At 35.7% G+C, this 27,330-nt stretch overlaps 4 protein-coding genes across 8 annotated transcripts in view; 1 reads left to right on the top strand and 3 right to left on the bottom strand.

Annotated features, from left to right (window-relative positions):
• Nucleotides 1-1,377: 1,377 nt before the first annotated feature.
• On the bottom strand, nt 1,378-10,867 carry LOC122411992 (alpha-glucosidase-like). The gene is made up of 11 exons (XM_043421171.1): nt 10,339-10,867; nt 9,081-9,270; nt 8,555-8,869; nt 7,487-7,771; nt 6,978-7,288; nt 5,489-5,869; nt 4,872-5,147; nt 4,298-4,614; nt 2,658-2,926; nt 2,176-2,357; nt 1,378-1,944 (listed from the first exon to the last, which is right to left on the bottom strand). The coding sequence occupies exons 2-11, from the start codon at nt 9,163-9,165 to the stop codon at nt 1,615-1,617; spliced, it is 2,751 nt and encodes a 916-aa protein (XP_043277106.1). The 5' UTR covers nt 9,166-9,270; nt 10,339-10,867; the 3' UTR covers nt 1,378-1,614.
• A 676-nt stretch (nt 10,868-11,543) lies between these two features.
• Nucleotides 11,544-14,067, bottom strand: LOC122412004 (large proline-rich protein BAG6-like). The gene is made up of 4 exons (XM_043421199.1): nt 13,962-14,067; nt 12,654-12,731; nt 12,198-12,383; nt 11,544-11,734 (listed from the first exon to the last, which is right to left on the bottom strand). Exons 1-4 carry the CDS (start codon nt 14,001-14,003, stop codon nt 11,717-11,719), a joined length of 324 nt encoding a protein of 107 aa, XP_043277134.1. The 5' UTR covers nt 14,004-14,067; the 3' UTR covers nt 11,544-11,716.
• A 6,536-nt stretch (nt 14,068-20,603) lies between these two features.
• The window catches only part of LOC122412081 (elongation factor-like GTPase 1), a 109,968-nt gene continuing 103,241 nt past the window's right edge, over nt 20,604-27,330 (top strand). The window contains exons 1-2 of one of the 5 annotated variants that reach the window (XM_043421367.1): nt 20,604-24,147; nt 24,306-24,372. In XM_043421367.1, the coding sequence (XP_043277302.1) occupies nt 21,336-24,147; nt 24,306-24,316 (2,823 nt within the window). In that variant the 5' untranslated portion in view covers nt 20,604-21,335 and the 3' untranslated portion in view covers nt 24,317-24,372. Of the gene's footprint in view, nt 24,148-24,305; nt 24,373-27,330 lie in introns of those variants that run through there. The other 4 variants (XM_043421364.1, XM_043421366.1, XM_043421365.1 and 1 more) reach the window with 4 other exon arrangements.
• dsx-c73A (doublesex cognate 73A) overlaps nt 24,531-27,330 on the bottom strand; it is a 50,550-nt gene continuing 47,750 nt past the window's right edge. Inside the window, exons 4-6 of the mRNA XM_043421369.1 lie at nt 26,841-26,991; nt 25,870-25,992; nt 24,531-25,386 (exon numbers count right to left, since the gene is read on the bottom strand). Of these exons, the coding sequence (XP_043277304.1) occupies nt 25,292-25,386; nt 25,870-25,992; nt 26,841-26,991 (369 nt within the window). The 3' untranslated portion in view covers nt 24,531-25,291. The remainder of the gene's footprint in view (nt 25,387-25,869; nt 25,993-26,840; nt 26,992-27,330) is intronic.

A 27,330-nucleotide genomic window follows, 5' to 3' on the forward strand; every position in this document is an offset into this window, starting at 1 on the left:
ACGTCCATTTTTATACTTTTCGACACACCGCTCGATGATCGTAATGCAACAGTTTTAATTGAAATTTATTATTTTGAAAATAATGATGCGCGCGTTGCAAGGGTCGCGTGATAAATGCGACGGGTGCTTGCGGTCCGTGGACCAAACGATAAAATGTGGAGTAGCAACAAAGAGGGCGCTGCATCTCTTCGATGAGACAATCACGCAAGCTCGAAAAGCTTTCCAGTTCTCGATCACGTGGATATAAAATTGCTCGAAACGGATGAGTGTCGCGGTGCAAGGGATTGAACTGGCCGCGAATTCATATTTTTCTCGTCGACGTTGTTGCATCTCTCAAAAACACTGGAAAGTGCGTTTGGCAGTTCGTAATTATGGCTGATGCACTTCGTTTCATTTTTTCAGTTAAATTAGCAGTGACAAATATTGAAAAATTGTTATTTTTTACACTCTCGTAAAAATTGGGTTACACGATTATTGTTATTAATCATCATTAAGAATATTTTTCAAATTAAATTTAAAATATCAATCATGAACATTGGATAATGATTAAGTAATAAAAAGGAAGCACACTGAGAGAAATAAGTTGCAGCAACGAAACGTGGCATTACGGGGTGCCAATGAAATACGTATATGATCATCACAAGGTTAACTTGCAGATACCACACTTTTTTTAAGGTCACACACTCACGACACTGGTGCAAAAGGGCAATTGGACTTTTCAAAACTTTTTATTTCATCCATGAATGTATGGAATCAAGGAAGGTGAATCGCGACAATACAATGTTACCATGCTAAACCATGTTACAAATATTAAGAATTTCAAAATGATAAGAATTTAATAAAATTTGGTATATGTATTCTTTAAAGATATTTAAGACAAAATAAATTTTTTTAGATTTTTCTACCACATAGCTCTCGAGTAATTGCACACTAAAGTTCACGTGTATAAGCATAGAGTTTATACAGATAAAAACTTTGATTTAACGCTCAATTATTCGATAACCATGTGGCAAAAAAATTTGAAAAAAATTGTATTTGTATCACCGAATTTCATCAAATTCTGATTATTTTGATTTCGTGATCCACCCTCTTTAATCTTACAACGAGACTTTTTAGGGATAACAATTCCGTAGTAATCGATTACAGTCGTTAAAAAAATTGAAAAATAACGTTTTATTATAGAAAAATGGGCAAATTGAAGAAAGAAATTTGGAAGTTCTAGACACTTGAAACTTTCGTGGGTGCAATTTGCATCAGTGTGCGGGATAAAAATCATTGAATGACCAAAATTGTTTTAGATCAAACTACAGATTCATTCTCTCCGAAAACACTGCATTTGAATGAAGAAAACTCTTCCAATAACATCAATTTTTATTTGATCAATAATTTTTTTTTTTCAGTGCAACAGGCAACATTTTTCAATTCATTTAATTCGTACGTTCGGTTGTTTGTTATTGTTCACGAATCATATAATGGCACGATTGATTCCCCTTTTCAAGGTCTGATCAAGTGTGGATGAAAATGGTAAAAACCGATGATTTCGATCGCCGACATTGAAACAGATTCAATAACACCGTCATAATATTCTTTATTCGATTTTACTTTATCGCTTATTTATAATAAATAAATGTCAATCTGGTCGGTTTCGATTTCGCAAAGATTTATCTTATTACCTATTTTTTTATCAGGATCAGGATAATTATAAACGATGATTCGACTTATAATTGTTTGCTCGAGACGATTGCAAGCTTTTTCCCGAGTTGAGTTTATCCCGCTGATCCTCAAGTGCGTGAAATTTGCGCTCAATTGTAAGAACTTGCCGTCGCTGACGTGGGAGCCGAAAAATATTGTTCCACGAGCGGTGCAGTTGAACGCGACGCAAGCTCGATGTATTTTAAGTGTCAGGTCTCCTTTCACCGTCGCTGCTGAAGTCGTTTCGGATTTCTATCACAAAAGAGCAAAAATTTTCGCATTCGGTTCAAACAACGATCAATATTTTCTTATAAAAACATAAAAATTACGTTGAAAAAAGATGTATAACAAAATGAAAAGAGTATATGAAAAGCAGTGTTCGAAACGATTGAATTATTCTGGTGAAATATTTATTCCAGAAAGAGGGATTATCCCGTATACGAAGGTGAAACGATTGTTCAAAAATGCATAAAGGGAAATTACCTCGTGAACGGGAATTATGAATCCTGGCCTTATTAACGTCACGAGCTGACCTCTGGTCACGGTTATCGGAGCGAACCCCGTCGACGTTGCATCAACTCCAATACCAGTGCCAAGGAGCTTCCATGCATGATTTCCAGGGAGGAACATTGAAACTTGGTATACTCCGGGCCGGGTTACCAGGCCTAAAATGTAGCACAAATAAAAATATATCCGTTGGCAATGAAGGATCGTTCGCGAATGAATTAAAAATGAATAAATTCTTAGTTTTATTGATACGCGAGTCCATTAAATTCATAAAAATCATTCGATAGCCGGTCGGAAGAAGATTCTTTGGCAATTATATATTTATCGTCTCATAACGATCCTCAGAAGTGCTCTTTAATAACGAAAGAAAATGAAAACTCGTTTCGTTAAAATTTGAGCAAAAAATGTTCAATCTCATCGGGGCATGAGAAAGAAAATTGGATAGTGAATAATCGCACCTACGAGAATACCGTCGCCCCACATAAATTGATTGGGTGTATGTCGTGCTCGTAAATCCTCCGGATAGTAAACCGAGGTAGGTGCTAATACGGGTAAACCGTCGTTGAAAAATTGGGCGGTCACAGTTCTCGCGTAGGTCATCAAGGATGAACGAAGTTGGAGATGTTGAATAATATATTGTTCAGAAGTTGTGCTCACATGCCCCCCACCGGGAAGATTCGAGCGGATTGAGAGGATGTGAGGCCAAGCAACGGATGCCCCGAACCACCTTAATTATACGTTGATCCAAATACAACATTTTTTATCATTTCACGAACTTTTTGAGGATCGATCGGTCCTCGGTGTTTGCACTTATTATGATACACTAGGCACAACATTTTTAAAGGATATTGAAGAAATTCAAAATTTTTAGGTGCCCTTGAGCAGCTTGTAACTCCGAAGAAAATTATTGCTCAGTAAATTTAAGAAAATCTAATTGTAGCTCAAAGTGTCTGGTTTCACGATTCATTCCTCAAATCTTTTTAGCTTCGGCGGGTCATGAGTAATCGTTAGAAAACGAACAAATACATTTTTGCCAAATTTATTTCAATTTTCACTTTCGTTAGTGCGCGTGTGCGTGTGACATCCGCATGGTACGTTTTGGGTTATAAGAAATGATGGACAATTTTTTTTTTTAATTTTTTCATCCTACGTTTTTTAAAGTTTGACCCAAGAAATATCGCTTATCGCGAAGAAAATAAACATTTTCAAGTTGAAAAAACAAATAAAAATTGATAAATCGCTCGTCATCGTGATTTTTGGCAGAAACCATAAATTTAAACGTTTGGGGCAATAAGAAAAAAAAATCATTTTTCATCTTTTTTTTTCAGTCGACATACTACTTCGAAAATTTTTTTTCCAACAATAACGTTTGATAACGTTTCGTAGGGAACGATTTGCCGATTACAAAATTCTACTTTCATTAACAGTGTTGAAAAAGGTAAGAAATTTTGAAAATTCTTTTTCGTCCATTTTCTTACGATTACTCTGGACCTGTTAAAGCTAAAAGCTACGATATGCTTCATTTTAAATTAATTTTAATTGTCCTTAGAGTTACAGCCTGCAGGAAATCGCCTGGAAATCCGAAATTTTTTAAATATCTTTCAATCGTTGTGTTCTTGATTGACCTTTCTTTGGTGAAAACAAAGCAAAATGATTTCACCGTTAACGAGAAAATAATAAAAAGCATAGATTAGTGATAGAAGTAAATCTAAAGAATAAAAAATACGTCAACTTGCAATATTCTCCGAAATACTATAATTAATAAGTTTTATTGAGAAAACAAATATTAAAAATTTTCGAAAACAATTGGAAATATGCTATCGCTCCGGTAAAGAGTCTCTGGCAGCAACTCGTCATAGCATAAATGTACTTGTCTCAGAGTCGCTGTCGCGACTCCAGATCGATTCGAACCAGATGGAATATTAAGGAAATAATCATGTTTAGTGATCTGAAAACCGTGGGAAATTACTTGATAAAAAAAACAGCAGTATTTCCCGTATGAACTGTGTGTAAAGCGCGACCAAAGTGATAATAGTAAAGTTCATTAATTAGAGTAGGAACGAATAGTTTCAGATCCGGTGAAACATTAATAACTCACCGATCACAAAGTTCGTCACTGTTTGCACCTGGGGATAGTTTTTCACTAGATCCGCAAGCGTACATCGGAGACGGTAATTGGCCAACTATGCCTGAGCCAACGCCAGCGCGAATGGCAGCTGTCAATGCCGCCCAAGTTGAATTGCCGGATTCACCCCACAGTCCTCGTACGACAAAACTCGTTAAATTTCTCCTTTGTTGTATAAACTTACTAAAATCAAGGGAGTACGAAGCGTGCTCGGTGTAATGATAATTATCTCTTGAAGAGGCGACCGAAGTGTACGGAATTGTTCCGTTCCCCATTAAATTCTGTAGCACCTATATGGGATCGCGAACAAAGAGTTTACGGAAGTTCACACGTGCATAAAGTTGATTATCGCATTAAAGTATTGCATCGAGGTGGAACTATACTCGCGGAGCTTCCATCGAATGAAAGGCGAAAGGAAATACTAGCAGGAACATTCATCCCATTTTGTATACAAATTTGTTGTTTCGTGAATAGAATTTGATTTTTCAATAGCGTCATTTATTCGTAATTTATTGCTTCGAAAATGTATTCATAAATTTTCACTCACAGGAGGCAGATAATCGAAAGTAGAATGACTCGGACCCCCAAGTCTTTTTCTCTCGTCCTTTGGCCACGAATCTCTCAAGTAAACCAACTTCGGACTCCTGAAGTTGTCTAAATAACGGTTAAGATGATCCAGAGATTCTTCGTGAGTAATTTTATCGCGCCAATCGGGGTAGAAAACTTCGCGGCTATTGTACAAGCCAGCATAGGATTGCGCATCGTTTTTTAGCAACAATGATTTGTTGTCCAGCTTGGCGGCGAGCTCGTTATAACGATAAACCTGCGTGTCAAATATTTTTATTAACTTTTATTATTTCTCTCCAATATGAATCTTCTATACTTATATATTCACGAACAGCTTTTGAATATAATTTGTGAAAGTTACCATTACCATATAAATTCCTAAAATATTACTCCGGGAACACGCTTAAAATTATTTATGCTGCAAATACTTCCCATATCCCTCGAAATTCAACCACAGTCAAAACTCGAACGAAATACGTTCCATTTATGTAATAACGATTTTATGATGCGTGCATGTGTGTTGTGATCTCGATCGATGTTTCATTGCATTTTTATTATAGAAAAAAGAAAACAATTCCGTCACTTTTTTTTACTCACCATTGGAGTAAGATGAGGAACTATGGAACGATTATTCTTGGACAATAATTCAGCTGCTTTTTCGACAACGGTTATTTCATCATTGTCCATATTTTCGCCCATAGTCGGAAAAAATTTCTGATGTATACAGTGACTATCCCACGGCGTATTTTTCATTGCTTCGACAAAGTCACTCAACGATGCAATGAAATTGTCAGTTTTTTCGCTCGGACATACGTGAAGTCCCAAATTCGATAATTCGATTGTGTCGTTGTTCCCTCGAAGTGCTCTCGTCAATTGTGCAATGGCCTCGAGTGGTTTGGGTCCGGCAAAAACGTGAAAGGAAATTTCGCTCGGCAATGAAAAGCCTCGTAGAACTATTAAATTCGATTCGTTGATGATCTGTTGATTTTCATTTACTCAGTTATCATTGAAAAGGTTTATAATCCTTTTTTTAAACAACAATTTTTGTCAGTTCTATCACTATTCTTTGAACAAGTCTTCTATAATTATTTCCAGCTTCGTATATCAACTTTCACTACTTTCTTTTCCTGGTCAAATTCTTTGATGATCGAACTCATCAGCCTCGAGTCTGATATGCAAATCTTATTTCCAATTCTTATCGCTTTTTTTTCATATATTACAAAAAAATTTACATGCTGCGCAAAGAGCAAAAGTTAAAGTGTTGGGAAACTACATTGCCCCCAGAAAATTGAAGCTTCGCCGAAAACTTGACTGAATAGCGTGTCCAAAACAATTGTCAATTAAATCTCGAATAACTCGAAATCTAATCACTTGGCAGTCAGTTCCTTCAGTTCAATTATTTCCACAAAGTGTTCATTATAGCAGTGCTAATTATTGAATAATTCAACGAAAAAGATGGAAAAAATTAGGTGGAAAATCCCATAAATCAAGGAAATATTCGTTCGTTGTAATCATGTTCATATTTCTCCCTGTAAAATTACAAATTGCTTTCTACGTCGCTCACGAAAGGTAATTTTCTTCATGAATACCGACTCTCTCGAGCACTTTCGAGAAGTCGAGGATGTTTAAAAGAGCTTCGTATACATCACTCGTGAGCTTATAACTCTGGGGGACAATTTTCTCATCGTTCCAAAATTCTACAGGAAACTTTGATACAACGTCATCTCTATATGTGATACAAGTCCTGTTTTCTTATCCCTCAAATTTCAACTGAAAGTTTCCACGCGTATGGAAAAGTTTTAATGAGCAATACCAAAAGTTCTCGCGAAAATGCAGGAATAAAAAATATTCAAATATCGGGCAAGATTATCGCATTGATGATTAACCCGTGGACACGACACTGGTGCAAATTTGCAACCACGAAAATTTAAAGTGTCTAGAACTTTAACAAAACAAAATTATTTTCTTCAATTTGGCCATTTTTCTACAGTAAAAATGTATTTCTCAATTTTTTAATCGATGCGTAGGTATTTTGAGATGAACTCTATGAAATTGCGATCCTAGATATAATCATAGTCAGAATTACCTCAATCTCCATGGGGCCAAGATAACTGACATAGCAAGAAGTGCTTTCGCCATTATCGTTGATACTCAGGAAAGCTATTTTGGATGTACCATTTTCATTATCATAAATCCAATTAGTCGTGCCGTTCAACTCCAATTTGTTAAGTCCATATACAGTGCTGTTTGTTAAAAAGAGGGTCATTTCCCAATAATTATCAGTGAGGATCAAAGGCCCACGTGCAGTCGAGAGCAAAGGAGCGTTGTTTTCTTTTCTTGTTACTGTCACGGAGAATTCTGGTGTGTAAGCCCACACGTTCATATTTGAATTTGGATCTGTAATTGTCAGTGGACTGTAATGGTTGAAGAAATTTTTCACGATTTTGGAGGGGAGAGCATCATTTTTTTCGTCGTAGTTCGTTTTGGAAATCCATCGTTCCAAATTATTCGTGCAGAAATTTCGTCATATAAAAATCGCTGGGATTTATGCGACAAAGAAACACAAATTTTTTCACTATTGAAAAAACACCTTACCAGGTTTAACCACATTTGCAATTCTACTTGCAGGATTTTTTGGTACAGAGAGCAGAATGTTCTCCATGGCATCTCCACGTGCATTCACCTTCCCCGGAATCTCGTTGTCAGAGCTTTTTTCTTTCTCAGTGGAATCTCCGGTGCCTCGAGTTTGCGTTGGATTTATTTTCAAAGCAAATTCGACGTGATTCGGGTCGAAATGTTTTGTTTGTTGGAGACTCAACGATTCTACGTTTCTACCGCCAAAGGGGCTTAGTGTTCTTCTCGGCACAAGAATATCGTTCTCTGCGGTCAATTAGTTTATTCATAATTAAGAATCTTCTTGGTCATGAAATCTATGTGGGAAATCGTTGTATTTTGAATGCAGCATTGAAGGGAAAAATGACTAAACCTTTATACTTTGTCATGACGATTGAAAAATCATCAAAATTCATTAATTTTTCATAATTAACTTTTGGTAAATATATACAATATTTACTTTTGCTAAAAATGGTTCTAAATTTCTTTTCACCGTTATTATCAATAAAAAATGATACGGGGATTCATTTTAGGGAGGGGGAAGGTCCAAGAAGTGAAAAAAAAATTTTTTTGTGTAATATTGATTAAAAATTATATATGATGAATTTTAAGAATGGGGATGGTAAAAAAAACACAATTTTGTTTTTATAAGCGAAATTTCAATATCTTAGCTACTGTAATATCATTAATTTTTTCAGTATTCATTGTTCCAAACTCGTACAATTCGGAGCATCTTCCTTATTTAGTATTTCGATTTTCCTACTTTCCTCTTCGTAATTTTTTTTAGATTTAAAAAGAAAATTTTTAATAAAATGTTTACCTTCCCTCTCCTTAAAAATAATCGCGGTATCATTTTTGATCAATGATAATGCTCAAAAACTAAAATGGCATGCTTTTTAGCTAAAGTAAGTATTGCAAGTATTTACCATCATATTGAAAATCAATCGAAAAGCTCGTTCCTACATACAATGAAAATATTGATCGCGATGCTCGAATCAACCGTTAGGATGGGGAATTTATTGAGGATATGAATATAAATGATATTATTACCCTGATAACGATCAGCGCCGTTTTTGAGCCTGTAACCATGACGCGAAGGTATCGAATGGTAGCAAAATGTGTTTCCCTGGTCCCAGCAGCAGTCAGCGTCGTTACAGTCGTCATAGGTAACGTTCAATCGTCCGGGGAAACAATCAACGCGATAATCCGTTCGTATGTTACACGTCCATGACCAATTATCGTTGGTATTGTTCAGCGCAAAGTACATTGACAGATAAACAAGTGTCATCAAACAAGCAATGGCGATTACAGTCGTGACACCATATTTCACCACTGGCGAAAGCAGTATTCGATCCCGCAAACTTGCTGCATTATTAAACAATAAAAATCATCGTATGTATTGATGATTTTCTCGGAACTTGGCACCGAAAAATTTACTCGGTTCGAACGAATTCATGCAATTTTATTCTCACTAGGAATCGATTATATTACAGTAATTTACAGCAATTACGAATCCGCGTACATTTTCAGAGATAGTAATATGACATTAATATTATAGGACGGAAACTCCAATTACCTTTTTTGGTAACTGCAAGGTAATCGTTTGATCCTATCACCGAACCATTGAGGCTTGTGCTACGTTCGTAGATAACTCGATCCATGATTAATCCTTCACGAATATGAGGTTATCCGGTCAAAAATACCGAGGCTCCTTGAATATGTTGACGCAACTCATCGAGTTTCGTTCGATCAACGAATTGAATATTCTGAAAATTTTGTACGTTCGAAAACTCGTCGGGGAGCATAAAAGCTTCCCACATTCTCAAATTCAATTCTCTCGTTATGTTTCTAAATTATGTTTCGAAGAACTAAATTCGAGTGGGCTCTTCTCTTGGAGCTAATAACGAAAATAACTTTTATTTTTAATAATAAATCGACTTAAATCGCAAAAGCAGCATTTTAAAATAGCTCAAAAAAGAGTATTAAAATTTTACTGCATATACGAGAATTCCTGAGCTTTCCTATGAATGGTGAAGATGATTTCCATTCGGAATGATACACAAATTAAAGTTGCAAAAGTGGCTTTCGCGGAGCTGCTCACATTTCAAAAATACTTCGAAATCAATGTAAAATATTAATTAATCCAACAATTTTATTGGAGTACTCGTACGAATAACGAAGACGATTTTCACTGTGAAATAATGCAGAAAATCGCGTAAGTGGCTCATGAAACAATGATCGATTTGAGCGGTCTACCCTAATTAGCCGGGCAAAAAAAAGACTATTTTCACAATTTTTTTTTCACCGATATAAATTATAAATATGGATATAAAAACTGTTAGGCCTAAAAATACACTCTTAAAATGCACAAAAAAAAAAATTTCTGTATTTATTTTACTCAGTTTTCGTACAGAAAAATGGGAGAGAAAACTGGTCCAAATCAAAGATGGACGTGCGCTGTTAATAAAATCTCTGGAATAAATGATCAGAGAAAAAAAATAAAAATGGTTTTAGATTCAATTTCAATTTTTGCAAAAAAAAACAATAGTTCCACTAAAAATTTCAAAATTCGTATGACATGCGCTATAGCTATATAAGAACATTTGGTCAAATTTTTGAGGATCGGTTGAATAGTTCTGGAGATTTCAGACAGCCAAGTAAACTTAGCTCAAAAGTACACTTAAAATGCTCAGATCTTTACAAAGTTTTAGTATGATACTTTGAAACGTGTATGCTTTCGAAAAATGCAATAAAAAAAATCGATTCTTCGAAAATTCTAATTAGGCCAGACCCCTTAATATTGTCCAATAGACAAAAAGTTCTAGTTATCTTACCGTTTACGTGCGACTCGATAACGATATCCAAAAGTGTTGTTTTCTCCTCTTCTTTTTCACAGCTTTTTAACTTTTCAACGAGGTTCTCCTGCATTTATGAAATCTGAATTTCCTCGGTGAGCGAAAATGGCATATACGAGCGGTCCTATTCAAGTCCTCTTTCGAGTTGATATTATATCTCCTCTCTGTAGGGTCCACGTATTTTGGATATTGGCTTATTCACTCGATCAGAGGGCGTCTGCAATTACCTCTGACACCGGATATTACATTCTCCCCTAAAACACTTTGCACTGGCCACGCACGCAAATGTACAGGGACGTACGGCTATGGGGGCACACATAGACGAAATATCTTTGACAGGGCTTCGATTTCTTCTTCTCTCTCTCTCTCTCTCTTCCTATAAAATTTACAGCGAACTTTAATACGTACAAAACTATTATTATTTTACTTCCGATTATCGTTAATATATTGGGTTGACTTTCTGCAAATGAACGATAATTTTTCATATACTCGTATTTGCAAGCACGTTCCGATCGATGAGACGGAGACTGATATGAAATTTTCTCGAGGATTTCATCGATATCTCGAGACTTGTTATCTTCCTGTAAAAGCGATTGATTAATCTAACAACGTATATTCAAAAATGACGTGCAACACTTCGCTGATGCACCGCTATCACAAACACCTTGCATTTTTTATTCTCAGCACACACTGTGATAAGCGCATATTCCTTTTGAGATTACTTGACGTCGATTCTCATTAATCCTGTTCGATGATTTTTAGAATCTGCACGGTTCGTTCGAGTCTCACAAATGCGAAGCTTTTCTCGGCATCACTCGCTTGGAATTTTTGATCCGCATTCCAATTTAAAGTTAATCCGATTTTTTCAAATCCTTGTTAGACTTTGTTATTTTTAAATTCGAATTTCGTACAATTTGATTATCTTTGATGATTTTACTGTCGTAGGATGCATGTAACATGCGGCTTTGATCTCATCGAACGAGCGAGCCGTACTGACTGGGAATTCGATGCACTTATAATCGCGACAACCTTTTAAGATGCACTCGGCACTGCAGAGTTTTTATCGAGGAATGGAAAAGAGGCAATAACCGATTTAATTGAAAAATTAATGATTTGAATAATTGAAAATTGGAGATTTCGTTCATATTTGAAAAGGAATTTTGGAGCAAAGAAAAAACTCGGAATTTTCTATTTATTCGTCTTTATTTTTCGAGGATATGTCAACAGCGATCAGGGCAAAAATAATTTTAGTTTTTCATTGCTGATTGTACAATATTTGTGTATATTTGGGATAGGCTACTTCGGAATCGTGATTCGTCGGATTTTTCTCGTCAACTGGATCGTACTTCCCCGGATTTTAGGATTCGAGAGGTTGCTGAAAATTTGAAGAGAACGATTGGTCAAGTAATGGAGGAAAAGTCTTTAAAAACGGATTTTCGTTTCTTATTTTCATCCAGAAAAAGTATAAACCATAAACTTCCCCTAGGAAAAAAAAGGTTGGGACAAGTACATTGATGGTCCCTCGTTTGCTGATAATTCCATCCATAAAAAAAAACTTTGAATAAAATGAAAAAAAAAAATTGTAAAAAAAATTATTTTATAAAAAAAAATACAAAACAATTCGAAAAAAATTTCACAAATCTTGAAAAAATATTATATTTAAAAAAAAACTAATCTGTATATATTTTTTTTAGTGTCAAAAGAATCAAATATAACAAGTAAAAAATAAAAAACCGAAAAATCACGCTTAAAATCATTTTGGAAACCGATGCCTCATTCTTCTTATTTGATTCGAACAGCTAAATCAATTGGAAAAATCCAGAAAAAGTATATCTCACCGCGGTTGTTGCCTGACGACGACGTCTGCCACCCAAAAATTGTTTACCAACTTCTTGAGCTTTGGCGACGATAGCAGTAGGGTCAGGAATATTGCCGAGTCCTTGCATTCCCAAATTGCCGGGGCCTGCTCCTCCTTGCATTTGAGTGGGCATCATCGGTGGCACGGGCATCGCCTGACGAGCGACCTATTTACGTTTTTTAATAAACAAAACATTTTTAACACTTTTGACTTTTTAACAAATATAAAAATGATTCAAAGTGATTGGACAAAAGCGAACAGTCCACTGATTGAATTCATCCCATTCACGAATCAATACCAAGTAATATGAGCGTTAGACAACAATTCGATTGAACCGGCGAATCAAAGCGGAGCTGCAAGATTTTTTATGAACGAACATCCCCGGCACGGAAGTATTCAAGTCGGAGCGAAACGGACAAGGATCAATCGCTCTTACTCTATTATTTGCCATCGGCGCTGGTGGTGGTGGACCGTCGGGTGGCGGCGGCGGCGGCATATCTTGGCCTTTGATCACCTGCAAAGTTTGCACCGTTACAATCATTTTTTTCTTTCATTTGGAGCCATTCAAAGTACAGTATTCTCAATCACAGTCACGCCGAAAAGTGAAGACTGGGGTCAACGGTTCTAAATAAATCGGTGGGGACGAAATCGAGGAGTCTGAACTCGTGAGAAGAGTTTTTTTTTTAATTGATCATTAAAAATGTGCAGGAAAGCTACGCAGTTTTTTTTAGGTGAAATGGAAACCGTTTGTCATCGAGGCTAAAAAGTTTTCCAGCATCTTTTATCCGAAAGGAACGACTCAAGAAATCGGGATCAAAAGAAATTTGAAACTCGTGTCATTCATAATGAAAATCACGTTCGATTGGGAGACTTGCGGGGGAAAAAATCATGAAAATTATAAGGACAACGGTTTCACGAGTGGTACACGGAGAGACTTTTATTTACTGTGTTTTTATAGTAACGTCGGACCACATCGATATTATAATAATAATTGCTACAGAGTGTGTTAAATAATGCAAAAAAAAATCACAGTTCATAGTAAATAACGCGTTGTACTTTATCAAAAATGAACACCGAGCGAATTTTGATCAAAAACATAGTAAATAATGAAATGATTTGATGAAAATTTAGGAGATAACATAGCAGTCGTTTCTCTGTGCTATACGAAAAATTGCATAGTTTCGTATTTCCCTTTTTACTGCACTGAATTTTGCTCAATAACATAGCAAAATTCATGCGCCCACCAATTATATGAGGCGTTGCGAGTATAAACATGAAAATTAACCAGTGGCACGTAGTAAAATTTCAAGCATTTGTCCAGTCCAATTCACTAATTTTTAACATTTCGTCAAAGACAGGATAGTGACATTCAGATATCGATATATCGTTCGATGTATAAGAATGTCGCAGACCTAAATTTTGCCTGTCGTACATAGTAAAATTTGAGAGAACTGCTTTCGGCATTAAAATTGCTATGTACTTTGGTGAAATGTAATAGAATGCCGATATAGAATAACAGCGCTGCTACAAATTTTTCTAGAAAATTCATTCGAAATATATTCGTATAAAAGTCTCTCCGTGTATAAAAGTGAAAAATGTTTTGGAGAAATTGAAAAAGATCAACGGTGCAGGGCACGACGAAAAGTCGAATAAAAACGACAGAGTGAACGCGAGAAGCGGTCGCCGAATTCGTATTTTTTATTTAGTCAAATGAGGTTTTGTAATGATTAAAAAATGTTCTTACCGCAATTGCGCAGAGGCAGCCAATGATGGCGATTTTCAGCATGTCGCTTCGATCTACCGTGCGCGCTTAAAGGATTATGAAAAATGAATTATGGAAGATATCCTTGCGCTTCATATTTATACTTTTTCTCGTCATTAAAATACAGATATATGAGCATATTCGGAGACGAAAAATGGTATAAACGTACATGCGACGTTCCGTGACGAAGTTGTCACTTCCGCGAAAAGTAAAAAAAAGAGCGCTATTTTTCCATCAATTAAATGCTCCTTCACATGTAGCAGGAAGCGATAAAATCTCATGCTCAGATTTTAATCAAAAATTCTCTGTTCACGTATACTTTTTTGTTTGACGTGTTTTAAATAATAGTAGTTAAGCTGGTTATTATTTTCGAGTGAATTACTCAATCAGACAATAAAAAAGGATCCGTTGCATAATTGCCAGATAATTATATGCCTTTCAAGTACACAGACATTCATTTTCCCGATAAAAAAACGAATCTCGGTTTCTCATAGAATGTCCAACAATGAGAGCATGTGGTTAATTAATATTTATCGAGAACATAATCGGCTTAAGCCCGTTACTACGAGGAATCATAGAAACTTGTCGTTGTACATTTCCATTTGAAATTGAGCTATTCACATATACTTGACGTGTTAAGTTGTAAAATGCAACGTTTAAAGAGGTTCGATTCCTCGAATTTTAGGGAAATCGATTTCAAGAGATGGCAGAGAAAATGTAAATTTGGTGAAACTAAAAGAGGAGAACCACGATTTTTTCCGCAAGTTAAACGACTGACTGTGCGGGGATAAAAGATTGATATTTTCGGGAGATCTCGTGTTTTGTACATGTTGCTGGAATTCGAAAAATCGAAAGTCTCGAAAATGATAGACAATCGTCGAAATTCGAAAGGAAGTAAAAATCTCCATGAACCTTCCAATTTTTTCGTTTCATACAAATTTTTCAAACATCAACAAAATTTCTGTACGAGAAAACAGAACGATTATGAAATAAAAGCAAAGGCAAGATAAAATATTGGAAATGTTTCGTGAGCCTGGTCATATTTTTAAGGTTGTTGCTAAATCTTTTTAGACGGTGGGGGTAAGATGAAGCTCCTATGCTAATCTATTGAGTGACGTCAACAATGCCATCTTACACGGAGAGAAAAAAAATAGTAAGAATTACTATGCTGCCATGGTATCGGGGTTCTATATCGCCCATTTTGAAGGTTTTTACCAAAAATATTGTCATTTCCAAGTCAATTCTGAATGAAAATTTTTAAATTGTGCATTTTGCTGTGACAAAGGTTTAAACTGTGCTATTTTTTCCTAACATAGTTCACCAAGTAAACGTTGTAAAATTTATGTTGACTCGATGATGAATTGGCAAGTAGAATTATTATGCCGTTTTGCTATACTTAGTACTGTTTTCACAATTGAAATTTACAGTTGAACATAGGAAAATTTGAGGAGCTCAAACACAAGAATCGATCATACGCCAAGGTGTATAGAAATTTACTATGGTAAATTTTTTTTTGACATCATTCATCAATTTTCATCGAGTCGCTTCACAAAAAATTACTATGTATGTTCGTAAGAATTAATAAATATTATCGATATAGAATCCTACTTCGATGGCACCATAGTAGTTTTTAGTTAAATTTTCTCTCCGTGTATAGATACTGAATGATTACTATTCATTCAGATGAACAATGCGAAAATTTTGAAGTTCGTGAATGATAATATTAATTATTATTCGGAAATGCGTTTATTTTAATCGTGTAATAGAAAATTTATTCTCGGTAATTGAAAATTGCGTTGAAATAAAGACAACGTTTGGCAACGTTGCATAATTTCTTCGTTCTCAGCTGTTGGGTGTACGCGTTACTTGTTTCGCCCAGCGTTTTTGGAAGTTATTATGTCAACGATTGTCTGTCAATAATAAATTGCTCCCGTAACGTTGCCGCATTTCTACGCCGCAGTCTCAGTTAATCTGATGTGATCGTGATACAGTCACATATTTTCGATGATCTCGTGTCATTTAAGTCGGTAAACTATCTGTTATTTTCAGTAAAATCATTCTATGTATCGTCCTGATTCGCACTGTCGTTTTTCAAATGAATTTCTTCACTAATAAAAGCGATATAAACAAAAGGTGTGAAAATTACAACTTCGTCCCATTCAACCGATGCAATGAAATGTCATTTTTACTCAAATTCGACATTTAATTTCTCCAAAATAAGTTCGGTAAACCTCAGTTTTCCTTGAAACAGTACATTCAGAAAATATTCATCAGCAAATATAGGAACATTGTTATAGACATCTATTCACCTCAAAAATTTGAAGCAACAATGAAGCGAAACTCTTAAAGTCAAAATTATCAGGACGACGAGAGATTAAAAAAAAATATTTTTTTTTAAGTTTAAAATATTAAATGTGTGAGATCTTTGATGACCGATAACTTTTGATCATGCAATTGCAGGGCTGAAAATTCAAAACAGTTTCTTTTGAGATTTTTTTACTTAGAATCAAATGAAAAAGTTCTGTTGTTCATTTTTGAATATAATTCATGATTCTTTTGAGTATATCGAGATTGGTTGAAATCGAAATTAGAAAAATTTATTACCAGAAAACTCGTCATGCGTAAAATCTGCCTTGGGTAGGTGAGACCGGGGCAAAACGGGGTAATTTAAAGATTTTGCTATATTTTTTTTTTCATTCGAAGCAAATACTTAAAAAACGTACAAAAATAATTTAAAAAAAGAAGAAACTTTGGAAAAAAATGATGATTGAAAAAATAGAGAAACTTTGAAGGAATTCTAATTTTTTTGCGTCTCCTTTTTGAGGTACTTCCTTCGCATGACCGTGTTTTTTGGTGACGCAAATTGGGGCACTCGAAATTTGGATTGATTCCTAACTTCCGAGAAGTCGCGGTTATATAGGAAAAGCTTCTACTCCTGCCATTTTTCCAACTTCTATCGTTATCTCTTTTAAGCATTCGGTAACCCTTTATTTTTATCGTCGCTATAGATTCCTTACATTTTATTCTCTCTTGAGACAATTTGTATCAGGAATTTAGATTTATTTAGTATACGAATTATATCGAATAAAAATGAGGTGATGATGGAATCTCCATAAGTTCCCATATTACGATTTTTGAAATTTTAATTCTTCATTAAATGTTCGATAACTTGATCTGAAATTTCGCCAATCTATTCGCATGCACTTTAACTTTACTGTAATTTAAAATCAGTTATTTGTAAAACATTCGGGTTCGTGAAAGGAATACCTTAAAAGAAGCAGTGATTCGAGAATTTTCTTTTTTTTCGAAAATGACAAAAATTTTACAATTAGTACTTTTTTTAGTATTTGAGAGTAAGAAATAGATGAAGCTTCTCAAATTCCTGAAAATTACGATATTTCCTTAGGAATCTCGTTTTGCCTCGCGGTCACCTCTATAATAAAGTTGCTCACGTGAGAATAATCGGGTGGGCTCAGAGCATCCTCGACTATGCGTCCGAAATTCGATATTTGAAATTCCATCGGAGTAACAGGAACCGAGACCTGGTTATCGGGGTTGAAGTTTCCGAAAATATTTGGAGCGCTTCAAAGCAATAACAAAAAATAGGCGTGCGAAGCGCTGCATGGATCGGGGCGGGGAAAGGGGCGAGGACCAGAACGAAAGTATTCCGTAGGGACACGATCGAAGGGTAATGGGAATATTCATCTCCCGGGAAAATTGTCCTTGTGCGAAAATTCTTCTTGGTTCTCGATATTTCTGAAATTTTTATCACTTTGAAAGATTTTCTATGAATTTGCATATATATTTTTCAAGATATGGAATTTTAGAAATAAATTTATTAGCACGTTCGAGTTGATTTGATTTGAAGACGATGTTTTCGAAAGGAATTTTTAGCCCGTATTTAAGCATACGGAACCATTTTCAAAATTTATTTTTTTATATATGAAAAATTTTGGCTACTCAGCTAAGGAGAGCGCAGGCTTTTTTGTGTAAAAAAAGGTTTTTTTTCAAAGAAATAGATGAAGAAAGCTTCAAGGCTGACTCAAATTTTTTTATTTAAAGTTTTTCGCACACGCTCACGGACCAACTGCTATCCCTGTTATCTCTATACTATTCAATGTTATTATTTTTTCGTTTTTATTAAGGGTATTAGCGATTGGTGGCGGTGAAAATATTCTTGGAGGTGTTCCAGAGACGCTCTCCATTTTTTATTTGATTTTATTTTTTTTCGAAATGAAGCTTTTTCTGTAAAAAAAGAAGCCCGCGTCCACTTTCGCTGAACGCTCGAAATTTTATATATATATTAGACTGGGCCAAAAAAATCAATATTTTTTTTCTAAAAAATATATCGAGAATATTATTCAGAATGACGAAAAAAAAATGTAGTGAAAGTTAGAGCCCTTAATATTAAATTTAAGATGTCTGTCATTGCCGTTTTTGATTTTTATGCATGATTCGATGTTTTACGTCAAAACTGCTAGGAGATTGGAGTGAAAAGAATTTATTTCCACTTGTTTTTATATAAAATTGAATTCACTACAAAAAAGGTCTGATTGAAAAATTTTTTCAGACGAGCCGTTTCCGAGTTATTAAGCTTCTTAAATCGATATGTTTTTTCGATTTGACTGTTTTACTTTGGAATTTTCTAACTAATGAATCAATGAATATAAAAATGAAACCATGTGAGATTCTTGAAGCAAATTTGATGCTCTATAAAAAAGGTCTCTTAGTATTTTTCCCTAAATTTACTTCTTCAGGAGTTATTCCCGATTGAAATTGAAAAAACATTGAAATCTTAAGCTTTTGATTCTTTACTCAATTTTTTTCACTTCACGGACCATATTGACTTTTTCGATTAACATTTATCATTTTTCATCGAAAATCTCTCAATATTTATCCTTATTCTAACAATATTATCACAAAAGTATCTAAATTTAAAAATAAATATGAATTTATTCTTGCTTAATCGATATTTTCTCAAAAAAAAACGTAATTTTATTTTCTGAGTGAGAGTAATATTTCAGTAAAAAATTATTTAGTTTCACTATTAAAAATGATTTATTTTTAATATTTTATACATTTATATGAATGAAAAACTAGATTATGGCAATTTAAGTAACAGATTATAAAATTGTTTTATTTTGTTATATAAAATTGATTTATAAAAATATTATAAAATTATTTAAAAAAAAAGAAATTGACGGTTAAGGGAGAAAAAATTATTTATTGATGCCAATTCGTAAGTATTAGTAAATATAGTAACGCATAAATATATAAAATATTTAAAATAAATAATTTTTAATAGAGAAACTAAATAATATTTTACTTAAATATTACTCTGAGAATATAAAGTTACGTTTTTTGTCGAGAAAATATCAATGCAAGAATAAATTTATATTTATTTTTAAATTTAGATACTTTTGTGATAATATTGTTAGAATAAGAATAAATATTGAGAGATTTTTGATGAAAAATGATAAATGTTGTTCGAAAAAGTCAATTTGGTTCGTGAAGTGAAAAAATTTGAGTAAAGACCAAAAAACTTAAGATTTCAATTTCTTTTTCAATTTCAATCGTAAATAACTCCTGAAGAAATAAATTTAGGGAAAAATACTAAGAGACCTTTTTTGTAGAGCATCAATTTTGCTTCAAGAATCTGTCGTGGTTTCATTTTTATATTCATTGATTCGTTAGTTAGAAAATTCCAAAGTAAAACAGTCAAATCGAAAAAACATATCGATTTAAAAAGCTTTTAATAACTCGGAATCGGCTCGTCTGAAGAAAATTTTCAATCAGACTTTTTTTGTAGGGAATTCAATTTTATATAAAAATAAGTGGAAATAAATTCTATTCACTCCAATCTCCTAGCAGTTTTGACGTAAAACATCGAATCATGCATAAAAATCAAAAACGGCAATGATAGACCTCTTAAAATTAATATTAAGGGTTCTAACTTTCACTAATTTTTTTTTTCGTCATTCTGAATGATATACTCGATATATTTTTTAGAAAAAAAAATATTGATTTTTTTTGGCCCAGTCTAATATATATATTTTCCAATATTTCGAAAATTGCGAACAAAATCGAAGTGATGCGAAACCAAGTTATTGAGAATTGACGTACAGTCTCATACAGTATCGGTTTCCCCCATTGCACGTGTCAAAAATACCTCACCCACCTTTATATATAATGTGAAATGATTCCGCTCACACCTAAAAATGTTTTGGACCTACCCAACTTTTTCCGGGGACGAATTTTCCGGAGGAAAAATTTTCGGCGAACGAGTCTTCTGAGATTTCGATCAAGCAAATATACATATTCATCATTGGTATCGTGAAATGAAAAAAAAGCAATTGATTTGAAAACTGCATGTTTTTGGTTCAATATAATTTATATAAAATATTCGATTAATGGTAAAAATTCCCAATTTATCATAATGTATTGAAGCTAATCCTGTCCAATAAATTGCAACTAGTTGCACAACACCGCGTCATATTCGGCGATAGAGTATTCGAAAAGTTTGATATCTGTGACACGAGAGTGCAGAGCTCGATCAGCATAGCTTGTGCGGATGTGTGTGTGTGTGTCTGTACGTGTGTGTGTGCAACAGCCGCTCAGCGGCTTAGCCGAGCGGTCTCGCTGTTATGTCGGTGTACACGATGTACACAGTGTGCAAACATAAGACAACCATTTAATTGAGTATTGCAACGATACTAAAAAGCGTTGGTGAATATTGATTAAACGATAACAATCTCCACAATTGAGTCTTTCATTCATCATAATTCAAGTTTTAAATCAATGCAAAAATAGTTCTGCAACGTCGTAGTCAAAGTTTTGAAATTCACCTAACCTCAACATTTTCATAGCAAGTGTCAAACCACGTTTTTTCCTCTTTCTACTGATCCGTGAACCAAATTTGCTGTGATTCCACGATTATAGGAAGGAATAGTGTGAACTTTTTTGTGTCTGTTTTTTGACGAAGGAATCTTTCAATAAATATACAAGATCGGTCGTAAATGGACGGTGGTGATGGTTTGCTATTCGCGGGCGATGCAAATCGAGACATTCGTGCGGGTATTTAGCGAACGTTACGCTCTGTGGAAACAAAACAAAGTGAAATAGTGTTCCTCGAAGTTTGATTCTATTTTTTTTTCCCCTATTGTTTTTAGAGTGACAAGTGCCTTTGTTGTTTTTTTGAGCCTGGTGAACAGATTTCAGTATCGGTAAGAAAAAGGAATATAAAGTTATAACTCAACAAAATTCTGGATTTCATCAACACAAAAAAAACAATTACAAATTGACAGAAATAAAATTTTAATTATAGAAATCCAGAAGTTATAATATTGGAGTAAGAAAATGAGGCTCATCGGTAACGAAAAACTTGCAGAGCTTCAGCGAGATGCAAAGAATGTAAGGAATATCTGTATTTTGGCACACGTCGATCATGGGAAAACCACCCTGGCGGATTCTCTGGTCGCGAGCAATGGAATAATATCGAGCAAGTTGGCAGGCAAGTTGAGGTACCTGGACAGTCGTCCAGATGAGCAACAGAGAGGTATAACGATGAAATCGAGTGGTATCGCATTGGGTCATCGCTATGAAGAAAGAGAATTTCTCATAAATCTCATAGATTCGCCAGGCCACGTGGATTTTGCTTCTGAAGTATCAGCAGCTGTGAGACTCTGTGACGGAGCAATTGTGGTGGTGGATGTTGTGGAAGGAGTTTGTCCACAGACCAGAAGCAGTTTGTCCATGGCTTATACGGAAGGTTTGAAGCCCGTTTTAGTCTTGAACAAGTTGGATCGATTGATAACGGAGATGCAACTTTCGCCGTTGGATGCTTATGTGTATTTAACTCAAATTCTTGAGCAGGTAAACGCAGTGATGGGGGAATTATTCGCCAGTGATTTGATGGAGCGTGAAGATAAGGAAGAGTTGAAAAATCATGGAACGGAGAACTCTGCGATTGGAGATGATTGGCAATCTGCACTGGAAGAGGTGGATGATTCGAATCTTTATTTTTCACCAGAGCAGGGAAATGTGTTATTTGCTAGCGCGGTGGACGGTTGGGCTTTTGGTGTTGGAGAATTCGCCAGAATCTTTGCTAAAAAAATGGGTTTTAGCGAACGTGTATTGCTCAAAACACTCTGGGGCGATTATTACCTGAACTTGCGTGCTAAAAAGATAATGAAGGGTGCAACGGAGAAAGCAAAAAAGCCTCTTTTTGTTTCACTCATTTTAGAGAATCTGTGGGCCGTTTATGATACTATATTGGTGCACAAGGACCGGGATAAGATCATTGGGATGACGGAGAAAATGAATATACAATTGACAACAAGAGATTTGAGATTGACCGATGCAAAGGCTCAATTGAAAGCAATTTGTTCGCAATGGTTACCACTGGCTGAGGCATGCCTCAATGTTGTTTGTGAAAAGATTCCATCACCGATGGCACTCAACGAAGAAAAGATTGAGAGGCTGATGAGCGGCAACACCGATTTTTCTAGTTTCCCTCCTGAAACGAAAGAGCTCAAAGCAGCTTTTTTAGCATGCGATCCTTCTGAAGAAGTGCCTACAATAGCTTTTGTCTCCAAGCTGTTTAGCGTTGAGAAAAAAAGCCTTCCGGAGAATCGAACAAAACCGCTGACTCAAGAGGAGTTGGAGGAGCGAAGGGAGAGAGCCCGTTTGAGGCATGCAAAAAAACTGTCCATGGAACCTGCGGAAGAAGGAGGACCCCATGGATCACAGGGGAACGAAGCAAAAAGTATGGAGAGCGAAATAAAAGAAGAAGAGCCAAAAGAGATGGACGAAATAGAAGAAAACGTGTTGGTTGCTTTCGCCAGAGTTTATTCAGGCACTGTCCGACAGGGTCAAGATCTTTTTGTCCTTGGACCTAAACACGATCCTAGAATAGTCTTAGAAAAACAAAAAAATGGGGAATTGCCTGAACCGCCTAGTTCTCTCCGCGACCTTGCTCCGGGCTGTCACATAACCAGAGTAAAAATATCGAAGCTCTACATCCTGATGGGTCGTGAATTAGAGACGATCGACAGTGTTCCAGCTGGAAACGTTTTTGGTATAGGAGGTTTGCAAGATCACGTGTTAAAGACAGCGACCATTTCGAGTTGTCTCGCTTGCCCAGCTTTTTCAGAGCTCACTGCCCTCGTCGTTCCTATTCTTCGAGTTGCTCTCGAACCCAAACACTCAGGCGATCTACAGAAATTGATCGCTGGTCTTAAGCTTCTGAATCAAGCGGATGCTTGTGCCGTGATGCACATTCAGGAAACCGGGGAGGTCGTTCTCAATACAGCTGGTGAAGTACATCTCGAAAGATGCCTCGAAGATTTGAAGCTCCATTACGCCAAGGTGGACATCAATGTCTCCGAGCCCATCGTCTCGTTTCGAGAAACCGTCGTTCCACCATCCAAAGTCGACATGACCAACGAAGCGATTGAGAAAAAGACTGAGGAATCGAGCATCGAAACTTGGACAGCTAATCGTCAATGTTGCTTCGAAATAGACGCGAAACCTCTGCCTGAAAAGGTCACTAAATTACTCGAGGCCAGTTCCAATCTCATAAAACAATTGGATCTTCATTGGGAACGTTGCGGTAGTCGAGAAATGAAAAATTTCGAGAAAAACAATGAGCATCGAGCTGAGACCAGCGAATCGGGGCCAGAGGACGATTCTATGACTGATAAAACACGAAAATCCGTCTGTCATTTTAGAAACGAAATGAAAGAAGCCTTCAAAGAGGCTGACTGGCCCGATGTCGTCGACAAAATTTGGTCCTTCGGACCAAGAAAATGCGGCTCCAATATTCTCGTCAATAATACCGATTATCAACGCAATTCCGTCTGGGAACGACCCTACAAATCCAATGATCCACGAGCCGTTTATGATAGCAGCATCATCAATGGATTTCAATTAGCCACTCTCGCTGGACCACTCTGCGAAGAGCCTATGATGGGAGTCTGCTTCATTCTCAATCGCTGGCAAATCTTTGAATCTAATTCTGACAATCCTGTGCAAAGCCATGCCACCCATTTAGGTGGACAACTTATGTCTGCGTGCAAAGAAGCTTGCAGGAAAGCTCTTAATCAGCGCAGGCCTCGACTCGTAACTCCCATGTACTCGTGCAGCGTTCTTGTCAACTCGGACGTTCTCGGTGAGTCTGAAGACACTTCTCAGTTCTGCATATTTTTTTATCACTTGGACTTGACGCCTTTAGCATGTGGCAATAAAAGCTACTTCGTTTAAGTTACTCCGACTTTATAATTTCACACATTTTGTGCTGGGTTTTTTTTGCATATTCGAATTTTCAAGAAACTCACTAAGAGTTTGACGGTTTGACGATTCGTGGGCTCGCAAGTTCTATCGAAAGTTACAACAAAGTGGAAACATTTACTTTCATGTCGATGGCGTGGTATTTGAAATATTTTGAGTTCGTTCTCTCCGACATTTGCTGTGTCCAAAAATTGGCACGGTTCAAATGAATTTAGTTATTTTATTGAAAAATTCTTTTTTCAGAGACATAAAAAAACGAGTTTATGATTTTTTTTCTCAATGCATTGCGATAAGATTTTAAATCATACATTTTAAATTGAATTATTCATTGGGTTAGGATTGAAATTGAAATAGTTATTTGCACATAGAAATAATTTTAATTGTATAACTTTTGGACATTCGAAAGCAAAAATGAAAGCGTACATAAAATTCATCAGACTTGCGTACATTGTTTTTCAAGTGATCGAGAAATATTTCTACACTGCTATTCATTTATTTTTCATGTCGTGTTTTCGCGGAACAAATATTCCTCGATAACCGACGATTACTTCCCTACGTTAAAGCTAATGAAGATGAGTTTCTCATTAAAATTGAAAGGAATTCAATGCGTAGTGATAATTAAAAATAATTTGAATTAAAATTAAAATTCGATATCGATAGAATCAATCGAAGAAAAATCGTCTGCTCTTTTTACTTACAAAAAACGAAACAATTGAGCTCTCTTTTAAGTCTTTTTTAAGACGTTTTGACATTCTCTCTATCTCTCTCTCTCTCTTTCTTTCTCTCTCTCTCTTTCTTTTTCTCTTTCACTTCTAGTATCGAATAAATATTATAAATAAATGCGAAATGAAAGGTGGTCGAAAAAGAGTGGAAGAAAACGATTTGGGGAAGAGAAGAAAGTATAAAATGATCATGATAATAAATAGTGAATTAGTCTCGTATGAATTTTCGTCCCAAATAATCGCTTTATCACGCGTCGTCCTTTCTCTTCGAGACGCTTGCAGTTTCGGAATTCCTTCGAACTCTCAATCCCAGGATGCTGTTTCCATTAACTGCGGCACTCTGTGCCATGGAAATGTCGCAATTAAATTCTCTCGGTCTTCAACTTCTGCCTCGAGACCTGAAATTGCAAACAATTTGAATAAACAGCCAAACGAAATGTGTAGGAAAACTCCTCATTAAAATATCTATATGTATCAACACTTGTTTCAAATTTTTAATTAATTTTCATTCATAATTAAGAATTTTCCAATTCTGTACCAGGAGGATCCAGTCTTTTCCGTTTTTTATATCCTATTCTTTCATTTTTTAACTATTTTTGACGTAATGAATGCTGAACTTTTTGCTTGTACACGATTCGTAAAATGTTGACAAAAAAACTTTTCTCTGTTTTACGAAAAAATGGCTTTCCTACTGATTTAATTGGATACGATGCAAACCATTCCAACACTTATTAACTTACGTTAGTAACTCCAATTTTCAGCTTTTGTTCAGACCTTTAATTAGGAACGTCAACAAGTTCCGAGAATGTTTTACCCAAGAAAAAATATTTCCCTCCGGGGGTTATTTTATTATTTAGACTAAATCGTCGGTATTTACTTACCCAAAAGATTGCGAGCGTGACGCAATGGACGTCCTCTTCGGTTTCCTTGTACGCAGATCATCCCGTAAACGCGAATCCCGGGAACACTCGCGTAAGTTGGTTGATCATGGCTCATCGGTCCTTCTGTTAAATATTAAAATCGAATTAAAACAAGGAATAATTTTACTAAAAATATTTTATTTCTGTGCATTTCCCGATAAAAGTTTTGCTCCGCACAAAAATTTGCATGGAATTCAAACGTTCTTATTCGATTTTATAAAGTGAGTACATAATTTTACCAGATAAAAAAACATAGGCTTACTGAATTTCCTATATAAATGAAAAAAAACTATTATTTTTATTTTTATTGTTACCAGTGTACGGCATTCTGCCTTTTTACAATCCCTCCCTATTCCCTTATTCCATTTTTTTCCCCCCTATTACGGCTGTAGCCGACTTACTCCCCACTGTATCGCATTTGCCGAGGGCGAAGGGAAACTGCAGAAAACCTTGCCGATACAGCCGGTACTTGGTTGATCCCCTCTGGTGGCAGTGCGAGCACGCTCAAGCGCCTCCATCAGAGGTGCTCAATCATGCACCTCCTCTACTGTGATACGTTGCGCCAGCCAGTACACGGCTAGAAGGCCATCCGCACGATGAGAACCGTCCACGGAGGCCCCCAAAGCCGTACACCGCCCGCACACGTATCACATAGAGGTGTTAGGCCATGGATTTATAAAGGTGGAGTCCGAACCACCCGGGGTCACAGCAGAAAACACTTGAAAAACATTTTCAATTTTTCATTGGTATCTTGGCCGGGATTCGAACCTCGGACCCGCGGATTGCGGGCCCGGATCTTTGTCCATCGGACCAATCGCTCTCCCATAAAAAAAAAAAAAAAAAAAAAAAAAAAAAAAAAAACTAATTTCCATGCAATTCTCGATAAAAATTTAAACCGTTCGATTGTTTGATGAAAATGTATGAATATTTACCCAGTATATTGGTGTCTGGACACCGGCAGATCACAAGATAATGAGATTTGCCTGTTCTGACGTTTTGCAAAGCGAGCAACGACCAATCGCGCGGTGCTCTGCATTCTCGCATTTCCACAACGGGCTCGCACGTTTTAACCAAAGTCAGGGCCTGCGAGAACATGAAAAAAATCAAATTATCGATTCATTTATGTATTGACGATTATTGATATAAGAACACAAATTAATTAACAAATCAGGAACTACCGTTTCATCATCTTTTCCTATTTCAGTCGGTTTTTTTTTTTTATTGGACATCAGGATAAGTGATTTAATATGTTTGCTTTTAGAATACTCTTCCATTTTTTATTTTCTTTGATAAAATTACTTTTCTTTTCCTCCTTCTTATTCCTAGCGCGAGGGAGCTTAATCAATCGATTGCTCAAGAAACGTGCATTTTTGCGACTTCCGGAAGAAACATTCTTGGCGTAAGATTGCAAAAACGTCTTGG

The sequence above is a fragment of the Venturia canescens genome, chromosome 6 (genome assembly GCF_019457755.1).
Source record: "Venturia canescens isolate UGA chromosome 6, ASM1945775v1, whole genome shotgun sequence".
Classification (NCBI taxonomy): Eukaryota; Metazoa; Arthropoda; class Insecta; order Hymenoptera; family Ichneumonidae; genus Venturia; species Venturia canescens.